Genomic DNA, 13,237 nt, shown 5'->3' with positions numbered 1-13,237 from the left:
GGACTATAGGTTTGCTCTCCGTCTGTCCGTCCATCTGTCCATCTGCCCATCTGTCCATCCCACCTGTGGTTTTTCAGACTTTTTTCCCCATACCCTTTAACGTATTCGACTAAAACTTGGCACATGGCTTTATTATGAGAAGTTACAGAACAAGTTCGAGTTTCAGGGCGTTTAATCAGGTTTTCACAGAGTTATGCCCTTTTTGGACTGACAAAATATCACATCATTAGGGGTGATATTGTATTGCAAAAGGGTTGTATTGGTAGGGTAGGGGTGTATTGCAAAGCAATTCTCATTCTTATGTTGCATAAATTTTCCTAAAATTCTGACGGATTATCTTTATTATTCCCACTAACCTTTCCTAACCCAATAATCTTACTTACTTGCTCGCTTTAGTGTTTTCTTCCCTCCTCCTTCTCCTCTTTTCCTGTTCATTCCCTGGATGTTTAGCCCACTGTCAGTTCTATATTGCTCTTACATGAGCCTCACTCCTGCAAATAAATGAGTGAGTAAATGGATAGTTGGGGGTGGGGGGGGGGGGTGGGTGGAGTGGGGAGAAGATCTATTCAATTGAATGGAAAATACAGTGTTGATAGTTACATTATTTATGCACATGAAACTTAAAATAATATTTAAAAGGCAGTCAAGACCAGAGAACACAGGCAGGCCCTGACTTATGAACAGGTAAGGTTTCTGAACTTTGTTCATAAGTCGAATTGGTCGTAACTCAAAAACTGCCTTTTTAAAATATATATTTATTTATTTTGTGAATGGCCTAAAATGCCGACTGGTGCTGCAGGGCAACTAACCTTCAGTACTGTCTCAATCATTGAATGAATGAGGTCCAAAGATCTACGATAGCCTCAGGTGTTGGCAATTTAAGACATCTAACTGCATTTATTTAAATGGAACTTTCTTCGTAAGTACGGGTGTTCGTTCTTATGTCGGGAGTTCGCAAGTTGGGGGGCTGCAACTTAAAATATAAGAAACCCCCACCAGTTTAAAACTACAGGTTTCCAAGAAACATCCAGTCACAGATGCATCTTACCATCAAGGATGCCAAGTCCTTGGTGTCCTTGTGTTTTATACTTCTCCCTCTCCCCCCACCCCCCCTTCCCACGCCTCCTCCCCCAAGCCCTCTCCCTTCCACACATCTCCCTGCTCTCAAATGTTGTGTTTGTGTGCTTCCCCTTCTCTCCCCATCTTGTTTCCGCTCCCTCTTTTTATATATTTTGTTTGTCTGGTTGATTTGTTTGTGAAGTAAATGTTAGCTCTTTCACGAGCCTCGATTCAGTATACAAAAAAAAAGAAGAAAAAAAGGAAACCTCATCAATGCATGCTTATAACTATCTGTGTCATCAATGCAGCAACTTGGTTGTGCGCATCGTTCGGGCCTCTCAAGGTACCTACCAGGTATTCAAACACCAGTGTAAGCGTTTTTTCCGTATGTATAATATCATGGAGTGTAACGATGTTGGCATGCTTGAGGTCCTTTAGAAGCGACACTGTAGGCAGTCCGGGGAAGTAAAAGGGATAAATTAAACACAAAAATGAAAAATTTCAATCATACATGAAAGCAGAGGCGTGGTGGAAATCAAAATTTGAACAAGTACAGATACATTCAAAGTACACCACCCCAATGCCAAATAAATAAATATCCTCCAGTGCAGTATTGCTGGGGCGCCTTCGGTGCCCGGAAATACCGCCGTGCAGCACATATAGAGGGGGTATTGGGAGGGAGAGGTGTACAATAATTTATTGATTATTTTCATAATTAAAATCAATATATAATAATCGTAAAAGAATACAACAACAACAACATGCATTTTAAGGCCATTTTCCCTGCAAGAGCGGGGGTTATCCTTGCGGTCCCCATGACAATCTTAAATTTGACAATCGTAAAATAATGTCTTAATCAATTGGCTAATAGCATGCCTCAACCACCAGTGTTTCAACCGAAGCTGTAACTTTTTGAAAATCAAGTCATTAACTAATTGAATAACTAAATAAGTAATCGATTAATTGATTAATTAATAAATCAAAAATACCCTTTACAGCCAAATCACTTGGTCACTGCCGTGTCCCATACTCCATTTCAGCGTGCGTCATGCAGCAACTGGAGATGGAATAGGAAAGGAGCGGTGTACAAAACTATAACAAAAGCATACTCATATGTCTTCATACAAAATATGAAAGAGTTTGTCTGTAGAGTTTTTTTTTTTTGTTTGTTTGTTTGTTTTGTATACTGAATCGAGGCTCGTGAAAGAGCTAACATTTATTTCACAAACAAATCAACCAGACAAACAAAATATACAAAAAGAGGGAGCGGAAGACAAGATGGGGAGAGAAGGGGAAGCACACAACCACAACATTTGAGAGCAGGGAGAAGTGTGGGAGGGAGAGGGCTTGGGGGCAGGAGGTGTGGGAAGGGGAGGGAGGGGGGGGGGGGGGAGGTATAAAACACAAGGGGACCGAAATTAGCGGGGGTAGAAAAGATCAAGGTTTTGGATGGGGGAGGATAAGAGATGGTGGTGAACAGCTGTTTTAAAGACCTGGAGGGTGGAGTGGGATTGAAGAGTTTGTTTGTTTGTTTGTCTGTTTGTTTGTCCAAAGTTTGTCTCAAAAAAACTGCTGTCTTGTTGACATATTGGAATTTTAGGTTGACCTCCCTGTCTTGACAAGACCTTGCAACAACTTGAAGGTTAAAAAAAAGGAATACTATATATAGTTCATTTTCAATATGTACTCCAATTGTGTTGTTTTGGCAAAAACAGAGTTTAACTATATATTTATCAAATTATTACCGGCACCGAAGGTGACCGACTGCAGGTTATGTTTTCACCCTTGTCTGTCTATTTGTCGGTGAACAGGATATCTCAAAAAGTTGTGGATGAATTCTGGAAAAAATTGGTGGACAGGTTGGGTGTGTGACGAGGACGAATTGATTACATTTTAGTAAAGATCCACATCCGGATCCGGCTACTAGAATTTGTTTTTAGTGATTCTTCACCATTCAAAGTCGGGGCCAAAAACGACATATAGCATAACATTTCAAAACGCTATCGACGGATTTGGACGAACCTTGGTGGACAGGTTGGGTGTGTGACAAGCAATAATTGATTCGATTTTGGTGAAGATCCAAATCTGGATCCGGTTACGAGAATTTTTTTTAATTTTCAAGTGATTCTTCACCATTGGGTGATGAGGCTAAAAACGATAAACTCCATGATATTTCAAAAACTTGTGGACGAGTTAAGACAAAACTAGGTTGGGTGGATGAGTTGGTTAGATGACAAGAACAAGCCAATCTGATTTTGGTTAAGGTCCAGATACAGATTCGGCCTATCAGTCGGATACAAAACACACACTGTTCAGCCTGGAGGAGGTATGTGCTCTACTGAGTGCCGTTCTAGTTTCCTGTGTCAATGGAAACATCTTCTCAAGTATCAAACACATTTATTTGCATACATTCCTTTATGCGCCATTAATCTCGCTATCATCCTTTGCACGTTTCTCAAGCTTAGAAAATAAACAATTCAACCAACATTAAACTCATAGTAAATAAATAATACACAATCATCAGAGTTGTTGTTTTTACCTTTTACTTTCGAGATTTGCATCAATAAATCACAGGCATTATTTTTATCCTCTACATAACACTAATTGCTGAGGAAACATTGTACGTTATTCAAAGTTGTGCTGATAATCCTGGATCAAGAATTTCAAACATTAAGACATCATCTCTTCAGCCTATATTTAATGTCCAAAAAGCTTTCACAACATAAGCAGAGCCAGTAGTTCAGTTGCTTAATGAATGAATGAATGAATGAATGAATCATCATTTTAAGGCCATTTTCCCCGCTAGAGCGGGGGTTAGCCTTGCGGGTCCCATGACAATCATGGTTCCCTGTTTGAGGCAATGTTTTTATGGCCGGATGCCCTTCCTGACGCCAACCTTTGGTCACGCTCTTAGGATGCGCAAGGATACGGTGTACCTATTCTAAATCGGGGTACACACCGTGATCATTCATCCCAGCAAGCTGGTACTCAATTTGCCGACCTCAGAAGGATGACAGGCTGAGTCAACCCACCCCCCCTGGCGTTAATTCAGCAATCGACCGGGATTTGAACCCAGGATCCTAGGATCCCAAGCCGGCACCCTAACCGCTAAGCCAACACCAGGCTTCCCTGTTTGATGCTTCCCTGCTTAATGTAATCATTAATACGATGGCTGTTTTCCAATCCCAAAAATTCTGTCAAAACTACCATGCCCACCATTCTTTGTTGAAACAGCACTTACTTTACCTTTTTCATGATTGCTACCCCACCCCCTCCACTCCCACTGCCTCCACCCATCCCCCTCACCCCCAAAATCCATTGAACCAACCTCCACCTCAACAATTATTTCTCATATATTTTAACCGTGAAGTTGTATATTACCATCATTTTCTTCATTGTCACTCTTATTGCCATCCTCACCACAAATTGTTACAACTGGCATAATATTAAATCAAAAGCAAACGACACAAACTACTGCATAAACACTTTCCCCAAAGAATGTATCAAAATTGAATAAAACACGGAGCAAACACAAATTCACGAATACAAGACGGACAAAAAAATATTATCAGTCCTGGTCAAAATCGTTTCACACTCCCAAAATATCAAAATTTATTGTAACCTCACCTGCTCCCCTCATGCGTGCCCCCCCCCCCCCCCAAGGAGGTCAGTGTTGAGCTGTGGTACTATGGGATGCAACCCCTTCTGCCACGGTTAATAAATACTCATCTACAAACTCAGTAAACATGTGGGCAGACTCAGCCTGAAAATATCTGTGATAACTGATAAGGGTTGCCCTTCACGGCCGATGAGGACTGTTCACAAAGCACATGTGAACACCTGGGAGAGCTAATTTGTTTACATTGTAGGAGCTGCTGCCTATGCAGCTACCACATTCTGAGATTAAAGCAATCTAACCTGATGTCAAAGAATATCTGAGAACACCAGTCCCCTTCTGCAGGCAGTTTGTCATGGGAATTTGGAATTTGACCAAGGTGCCAGTGATGGCTCACTACAAGACAACTGATAAACCTCCAATAAGCCCTTGCTATGTGTGTAATAGGGCAAATTATTTTGGTGGCTTAAATGTGAACCAAGAGCCACTGTGACTCATAAGGCTGCAACATCCTGAGCCTCGCTATTTCACACCATGTTCAGTCTCTCTTTTTGCATGTGATGCCTCTGTTCATAACAGTTACGTCTCTACTGACACTATGGAGCAAAGCTATCGGTTTACCACAGATAAGATATCACAGAACAAACAGAGCAGAATGATAGAAGAATAATTTTAAAAGTGGAACAATCAAAGACAAGTTCAGATACATTTAAAGTACATCATCCCCATGCCAAATAAATAAATAACATATCCTCCAGCACCCGGAGATACTGCCATGCAGCACACAGAGACGGTCGCAATCCCATCAGCGGTTTCGGAGAAGAGGTTGCAAGTGTTTACGGACTGATGGACGGACGGACGACACACCATTGCATAAGCTCCAAGGAACTTCGTTCCAGGTGAGCTAAAAAAAAACCCCGTAAAAGAATAAATTTCTTAATCAATTGGCTAATAGCATACCTAAACAGCCAGTGTTTCTTCCGAAGTTGAATAATGTGTTTCTTCCGTGTTTCTGTGTTTCTTCCGATAGTGTTTCTTCCGAAGAATGCAACTGCTTGAAAAAATAATTAAATAATTATTTAATTGAAAAAACAAATAATTAATTGATTGCTGGATTAATCAATAAATTATTAATCTATTAATTGATTAATCTATTAATCAAAAATACCCTTTATAGCCAAATCAATTGGTCATTGTCATGTCCAAATATCAGCTTCCTAGCTCAAAATATGCCTGAGATATTGCCCAGATGAGAAGGAAAATAAATAAGTACTTAATAAAATAAATCGATATAATAAGTAATTAATCAATTTAATCAAGTAATTTTAATCTCTCTTTCTTCACTTTTATATCAATGCAGCTCTTTTATTTAAGGCTGGGCCTCGATGAGGCCTATATAGTCTGTGACTGGAGCCTTAAATATTAAAATATATATATTCATTTATTTATTAATCAAAAAAATTTAAAATATCGTTTTTGCCAAAGCACGTGCGCACTAAAGGAGCGGTGTATAACACAAAGAAAATTTATAACTGGATTTTTTGGTGCTGTGTATTTTTTGTTAAACAAGAAGATATATCATCGTGGGGAGAAGAAACAATTTTCACAGAGCTCCAAGCACTTCTTACCTTCTCGGATGGCTGTACAAGGTGCACCCTCCTCATGCTCCAACCGGATTTCCTTGAGAGCCACCAAATTGTCCGTCAGTTTACTGCGGCCTTTATACACCGTGGCATAGGTACCCTGTGTATGAACAGACACAATGTCAACAATTCCCCTTCATCGCGCTCCGATTCAAAAATTACAAATCAGAAAAGGCAATACAGTAGCTTATATTTTCATGAGAAGAGGTTTGTGATAAAAACAGGTTGAGAGAGCCACACTCACAGTGCAAAAGCTTGAAATCAATACAGGAAACAATAGTTTTGTTTTAGAGAGTAAAACTTGCATTGATGTGATATAGCATGATTAAGCGATCACCTCGAGGGACATTTCAAGTTCACAAATCATTGCCATTGCTCTCATGTTCCAGTTCTCAACAATGAGGCAGAGCACCATGTGTAAGACACATGCGATGTATTATAATGTTGCAATCCTCACTGTAAATCAATTGAAAAAATGTATTTCTGCAACAAGGCAACAAGCCTTGCAAAAAGTATTTCTGCAACAACATTAACATCCATTGATCTTCTCCTGAGCAATTTAAACTAATCAACTATTTATGAAATAAAATAAAAACCACAGGGATGCAACTTGTTCTTCTTTGCTAACTTTACTGTTTCAAATAATTAATGTTTTAAAGCCAAAGGTCCTTGCTGTAATAAATATGATACAACGGCTTAGTTTTTTTAACTGTTATTACAGCAAAATGAACTCAGTCGGCCAGCAAGTCAACTGGAACTAGAACAATGCGACTGTGTCGCCAATATGCCTCCGCATAGTCCCACAATGGGTAGATGCCATCACTCTGCATATGTATGGGTAGGGGATCACGTTTGTGAAGTTTCGTGTTGATCGGATAAGGTTCGTTTTTCTATCCAAGATGGCTGCCAAACCACGTGACCTATGACATCATCATTTTCAAACTGTATGCAACAGTGCTGTTAGATGATATTTGTAAAATTTCACATCGATAGGTTTCATAGATATTAAAAAAAAAAAAAAAAAAAAAAAAAAAAACACCTCTAGAGGCCATTTTCCCCCGCAAGCGGGGGTTGGCCTTTTTCGGGAACTGTGGTTGTTGTTGTTTTTCGGTCCCCTTTTTGAAGCAATGTTTTACGGCCGGATGCCCTTCCTGAAGCCAACCCTTTTTGCCGCCTTTAACGACAAGCAGGGAATTACCAGTGAACTGGTACTCAATTTGCCGACCTCGGAAGGATGACAGGCTGAGTCAACCCCCCTGGCGTTAATTCAGCGATTGACCGGGATTCGAACCCAGGATCCTAGGATCCTAAGCCGGCACCCTAGCCGCTAGCCCAACACCAGGGACACCAGGGTTTCATAGATATAATTCTTTAATATTTTCCTTCAATCCAATATGGCTGCCAAACCATGTGACCTATGATGTCATAAATTTAATATTTCAATACAAATGGGTCATAGATCATGTGCATGCAATTTCAGATTTTTAGGAGAAGGAATTCGATTAAAACATTTTTGGCTGGTATACCACTTCACCTATACTATGATGTCATCATTATCATACTTTTGTTCCCCATTGGGAGTAATTGACAATGTGCCATGTTTAAAATTTTTCCATTCAGCGGTTTCCAACAAATAATTCTTAAATTATTTGCATTTAATCCAAGATGGCTGCCCTACTACGTGACCTATGACATCACAATTATCATAAAAACATTCTGCATGGGTGTCACACCTACCCTGAAAGTTTCATCTCAATCGGACATGTGGTTGCTGAGAAGAATGAGGTTTAGCCCGTACGGATGGACAGACGGACAACCCGAAAACATAATGCCTCCGGCGACTTTGTCAGCGGAGGCATAAAAAGAATAAGAAGCCGACAAAATTACTGATCGACACTGACCGGACAGGAAATGCGAAGAAGGTTCTTGTTAAGGTCAGATATTAAACTAGAACGGCACTATTCAATGTCATGACTGATATGCATCCACCCACATTATCACATCATTATATAGGGTGTTCCAAAAAGACCTGGAAAACTTTGCTTGTTACTATTTTTAGTTACACAAATAATACAATGATGCCCTTTGTTTTATATGATGAACAAACACAGTTTTCTTGGTTTTCAGGTCTTGTGGTTTAATGTAAAATAAAATGTTGACTTCACAGGAGAAAGCTCAGTGCTTTGATCAGTGTAAATGCTGTACAAGGTATTGAAGGAATCGGCCATCATGGACTAGTATCAGAGCGGTCAAAGACGTTGAAGGAGACTGGAAATTGTCAGAAACAGAAAAGTACCGGTCGACCAAGCACAAGTGCAGCAGACGTTGAAAGAGTGCGTGAATCATTCCAACAAAGTCCCAGAAAATCAATCCGACATGCATCCAGAGAACTGGGACTACCAACCACCACTGTACACAGGATTTTGCATTAAAGACTGAAGCTTTATGTCTATAAGGTGCAAATTCTTCAGGAACTCAAACCAAATGATGGTCACAAACGCAAGGTGTTTGCCTTGGAAATGCTCAGTCACATAGAGGATGATGAAGATTACCTGAAAAAGGTCATGTTCACAGACGAAGCTTGTTTTTCGTTGTATCATTTGTAGTTCTAAATATATTAACAACCTAAGTTGTCCAGGTCTTTTTGGAACACCATGTACATACTTGTACCAAGTTTGACTGGATCCCTTCAGCCTTTCTCCAGGTATTGCGGTAACAAAAACCTATCATAGGTGGACGGACAACTCAGAAAACATAATGCCTCCTCCAGCGACTTCGTCGATGGAGGCATAAAAGCAAGAATGACCACACTGTAGTCAAAACCTGCGACAAAATCCTGTAACAGGCCGATTGGGAAACGCGCATTTAAAAGATTAACGTGACACTTCTCATCAGTGTCACAATCCCCACGGTTATATCAGAACGAGGTGATTCATCACACGGTCATATATAGCTTAAAAGGGGTTACCATACATCCAGTTTTTCCAAGACATGCCCTCCTTTTCAGTCCTTAAATGTCCATCTGGCCGGGTTTTTTAAAATATCAACAAATGCCTGGGTTTTGCAGTTTTTTTATTTTGAATATTCAAAGGGATGAATTTTAAGATTTGGGATACCTTTTACCCTATTTAAATGGTTAAACCTTTTTTGTACACTTTATTACGGTGATAAAATGTGGTTATGTGATGTATGAACCAGGACAGCTTGGTGAAAGTCTACGACTGAGTCATGACGTGTTCGAACATCACGCATCCACTTACTGCTCAACCTCAATTGCCATATTTACCTCCACCACCAAAGGTGGATGGAGGTTATGTTTTCACCCCTGTCTGTTTGTTTGTGAAAAGGATATCTCAAAACAGTTGTGGAGGGATTTGTGGAGTTGTGGAGGTTGTTGTGGAGGACGAAACTTGGTGGTGGACACCAAGGACGAAACTTGGTGGACAGGTTGGGTGTGTGACAAGGAAGAATTGATTCAATTTTGGTGAAGATTCAAATCCGGATCCGGATCAGAGAATTTTTCAAGCAATTCTTCACCATTAAGTGATTTGTTAGGCTATAACCAATGTATAGCATGTTATTTTTAAAAGTTGTGGACAACATATGATAAAACGTGGTGGATGAGTTAGGAAGGTGACGAGAACAAGCCGATTAGATTTTGGTGCAGGTCCGAATCTAAATCTGACCTATAAGTTGGATACAAAACGTAAACTGTTCAGCCTGGCTGGCGGAAGTATACTCTCTAATGAGTGCCACTCTAGTTGTACATTTATTTGATTGTCATGTGGACTCGGACAAGCACAATAAAGCAGTTCGATGAAGTAAAATTGAAGGACTGGTGAAAGGAAAGGAATCACTACATGTAGAGGGACATTGAAATTTGAATAATTATAACTGATTTTGGAGGCCATAACACTTGTTTGTATTTATCGATATTCAATGGAGATGACACTTTTTTTTTTGTATACAAGATCGAGGCTCGTGAAAGAGCTAAGGACACTTAGCACAAATGATATATAACACCAATACAACATGAGTTGGTAGATACTGATACAGATACACCCCCCCCCCCCACTCTTTTTTTTGTCCTCTGTCTCCTCTTTTTTGAAAATATAGGACCCTATCTTAACTCGGGTCCCAAATATGAAAACGCTCGCTTCACTCCAATATGGGGTGTTCAAAAATTAGGTAATTCCTTTTTTTTCGTAATTTGTGTAACGTAATGCTTGATTACCGTGAATTCTCACGTACCGTGCATTCTGATGCGCTCAATTAAACCTTTACCAGATTCAAAACCCAGGCAGTGTATAATCAGCAGAGGCCTACAGGCCGAATGTGTTAGGCCCACTGGAAAATCAAGATGGCAGACATATAATTTTGTCTTGGTGCTATGGTAGGTGGAGTCAAGTGACAGATGTGGGTGTGGCCAATGGGTGCACATTTCAAAAAGTAACACCCAACAAGAACCCCAACAACAACAGTAACCTGAAGCTCCTGGGGGCCTGAGACATGTCACAGGTACAAATTAATGCATCTTTGTCAATTATTAGTACAGGTTGGTAATTAGTTGTGCTTCTTCTTTCTACATGGCTTGCGATCCTATCTTTCTTTTCAAATAGAATTGTCAGCAAAAGTACATTTATCGACGTTTCTTTTTTTAATTATTTTTCCAATAGCATGGTTTATCGTTAGGATAGGACGAGTATTCGTCGGCAACATGTCCTGCTCGGTCAGTAATTAGTATGACCCTACATCCATAATCCACATACGTTTGATTGGTAAAGAGCAGAGGTGTGTGTTTTGAGACTCTCAGATGACTACATGTCAACAGCAATGAAAGCTCTCGTTTTATATCTTAAATTTACAGCCTACGCTCCTAAATGCTGCATCTAGTGGTCTGTTTTCAAAATCCAAAAATCCAAAAAATCCAATTCTATTTAATGGTAAGAAAATAGGAAGCCATTATCCCTCAGAACCACATGAGATAGAATGAGTACGTTTTGTGAAAGCATGATCCAATTTGTTAATCCACACGTCTCGATTGTCTGAGACCGAACAGAAGTACAATCAAGAGACATTTATCTGTATGTCTGTATGTGTGTGTGTGTGTTGCTGCTTTTCTCAGAGATGGCCACATGGATCTTCATCAAATGTTCAGAGGTTCATTAGTGAGTGCAGAGGAGTGTTTAAGGCAAAACATAATCGAATTTTTAATATATTGTTGCGGGTTTGAGAGTGTAAATATAACATCATTAAAGGTTAAAGGTTTGCCCCCCATAGTTAGTCCACAAGCAACACGTAGGCCCATTTAGGATATTAGTTATGTCATAGTCTATGTGAGTATAAGGCCATTTCCCTAGTAACATCTGCGTTGTGTAAAAGAAATAAGATAGGCCCCCTTTCATTTTGCCTCCACCCTCCAAATCTACCTCGTTGGGCAGAATCCATCCCGCGCCCCATTTTGGCTATTGCACCTCGCATTAGGATGCTCCCTAGTCAAATGACACGAGGTAGGCCTGAGAGAGGGAGGAGTGCGGCTTCGAGGGTGGAGCGGCGGAGACAGCAACGGTAAGAGCCACTAACCAATCAGGGCTCTAAGGCGATGGCGTGAGGGGCGTGGTAAGGGCGCGGCTGGCAAGTTCCAGAGGGTTCGCTGGGTGGCGCGATATAAGCGCACGCACAAAGCCCTTGAAGAGGACTGGAAGGAAGTGCGGTTTATTGTAAAGGACTCACTCGCTGAAGGACTTGTTGGGAGAGTGCACTCACTGTAAGAGGACTTGAGGAGGACTTCTGCGGGAGAGCAGTGTGTAAAGAACTGGAAGGAATTGCGCCTTGCATATGAACTTGTAATGGGAGCACATACGAATTTGTATTGGGAGCGCATACAAATTCGTATTGGGAGCGAATATAGCGCCGGTCCGGTTATTACGTACGCGGCCGTGGCCGCAAGTGTAACCGCCCAGCCAGCCTTACCGTTCGCCTCGCATATAATTCCTGTGCGCCAACGACACGCGGAGAGCTCCTGCCGTCTGTTCCATCTTCTTCGCGGCGTGCGTGGGGACCGGAGAACGAGCTGTTCGGACACCATCATCCCTGGACCATCAACCTGACCAACTACAAACCCCGTGTGAGTGTGTCTGAGTGTGGCGGGCCCGTTTGTCCAGGGATAAGTTAAGACGGTATAAAGCTGCACTGTGTGTTCTTCTTCTTCTCATTGTACAAAGTGTAAATAAATCTGTTCTTCCTTTTCTTCCCAAATTCGACCGTTTCAGTCATTTCCATCATTGGGTGAGCGTGGCACGATTACGAACTGCTTGGATCGGGTTAGTCATTGCTAACGGCTCGGGTCACGGGTCGCTACCGCTCGGCGTTTCCACCACCCGTGATTTGGGCGGCGCTTATTTCCTCATTTCTGGGCGGCGTTAGTACTTAGGTAATAGCGAATCCCTCGTCCTAAAACCCTACCTAACGCTGTCCGGGAAGGACGTTATTGGTCCCGGGTCCCGTCGGCTAGTAAAAGACAAGGGGACTAATCCCCCCTTGGTAAGGGGAGAGGCCGGCGCTGAAATCCGCAACAATATATTTTTAAAATTAGCCTTTGTTGCTGTGTGAAAAGTAATATTAAATGATCCCTGACCCCATTCTTGTGTGTGTGTGTGTGTGTGTGTGGGGGGGGGGGGGAGGGGGGGGAAGTATTTTAGGCCCCAACAAAATATATAATTTTTTTTTTTTTTTTCTTCAAAATACCAACAGAATAAAAACAGCACCAGGCAGCGCTGGGATACCCCTCCCCAATAGTGCTCAATAATTATAGGACACATTAAATAAGTTCTAGTTGTGGCACAACAAATTATAGTAGCACAGTATAAGCAAAATGAACACATCAAGGCATTGCGCTTCCAGTTCTTCCTTCCACTTC

At 41.1% G+C, this 13,237-nt stretch overlaps 1 protein-coding gene across 7 annotated transcripts in view; it reads right to left on the bottom strand.

Moving 5' to 3' along the window:
* LOC137424590 (cyclin-dependent kinase 17) overlaps positions 1 to 13,237 on the bottom strand; it is a 133,839-nt gene that overhangs the window by 54,829 nt on the left and 65,773 nt on the right. For all 7 annotated transcript variants that reach the window (XR_013623047.1, XR_013623045.1, XR_013623046.1 and 4 more), the window contains 2 exons: positions 6,304 to 6,418; positions 1,411 to 1,505 (listed from right to left, as the gene is read on the bottom strand). Coding sequence is in view for 4 of the 7 variants with exons in the window: in XM_068112193.2 (XP_067968294.1) it covers positions 1,411 to 1,505; positions 6,304 to 6,418 (210 nt within the window). In the remaining 3 variants the exon portion in view is untranslated. The remainder of the gene's footprint in view (positions 1 to 1,410; positions 1,506 to 6,303; positions 6,419 to 13,237) is intronic.

The sequence above is a fragment of the Myxine glutinosa genome, chromosome 4 (assembly GCF_964187855.1).
Source record: "Myxine glutinosa chromosome 4, kmMyxGlut1.1, whole genome shotgun sequence".
Taxonomy (NCBI): domain Eukaryota; kingdom Metazoa; phylum Chordata; class Myxini; order Myxiniformes; family Myxinidae; genus Myxine; species Myxine glutinosa.
The sequence above is the reverse complement of the archived record's forward strand: the minus strand, read 5'-3'. Positions and strand labels throughout refer to the sequence as shown.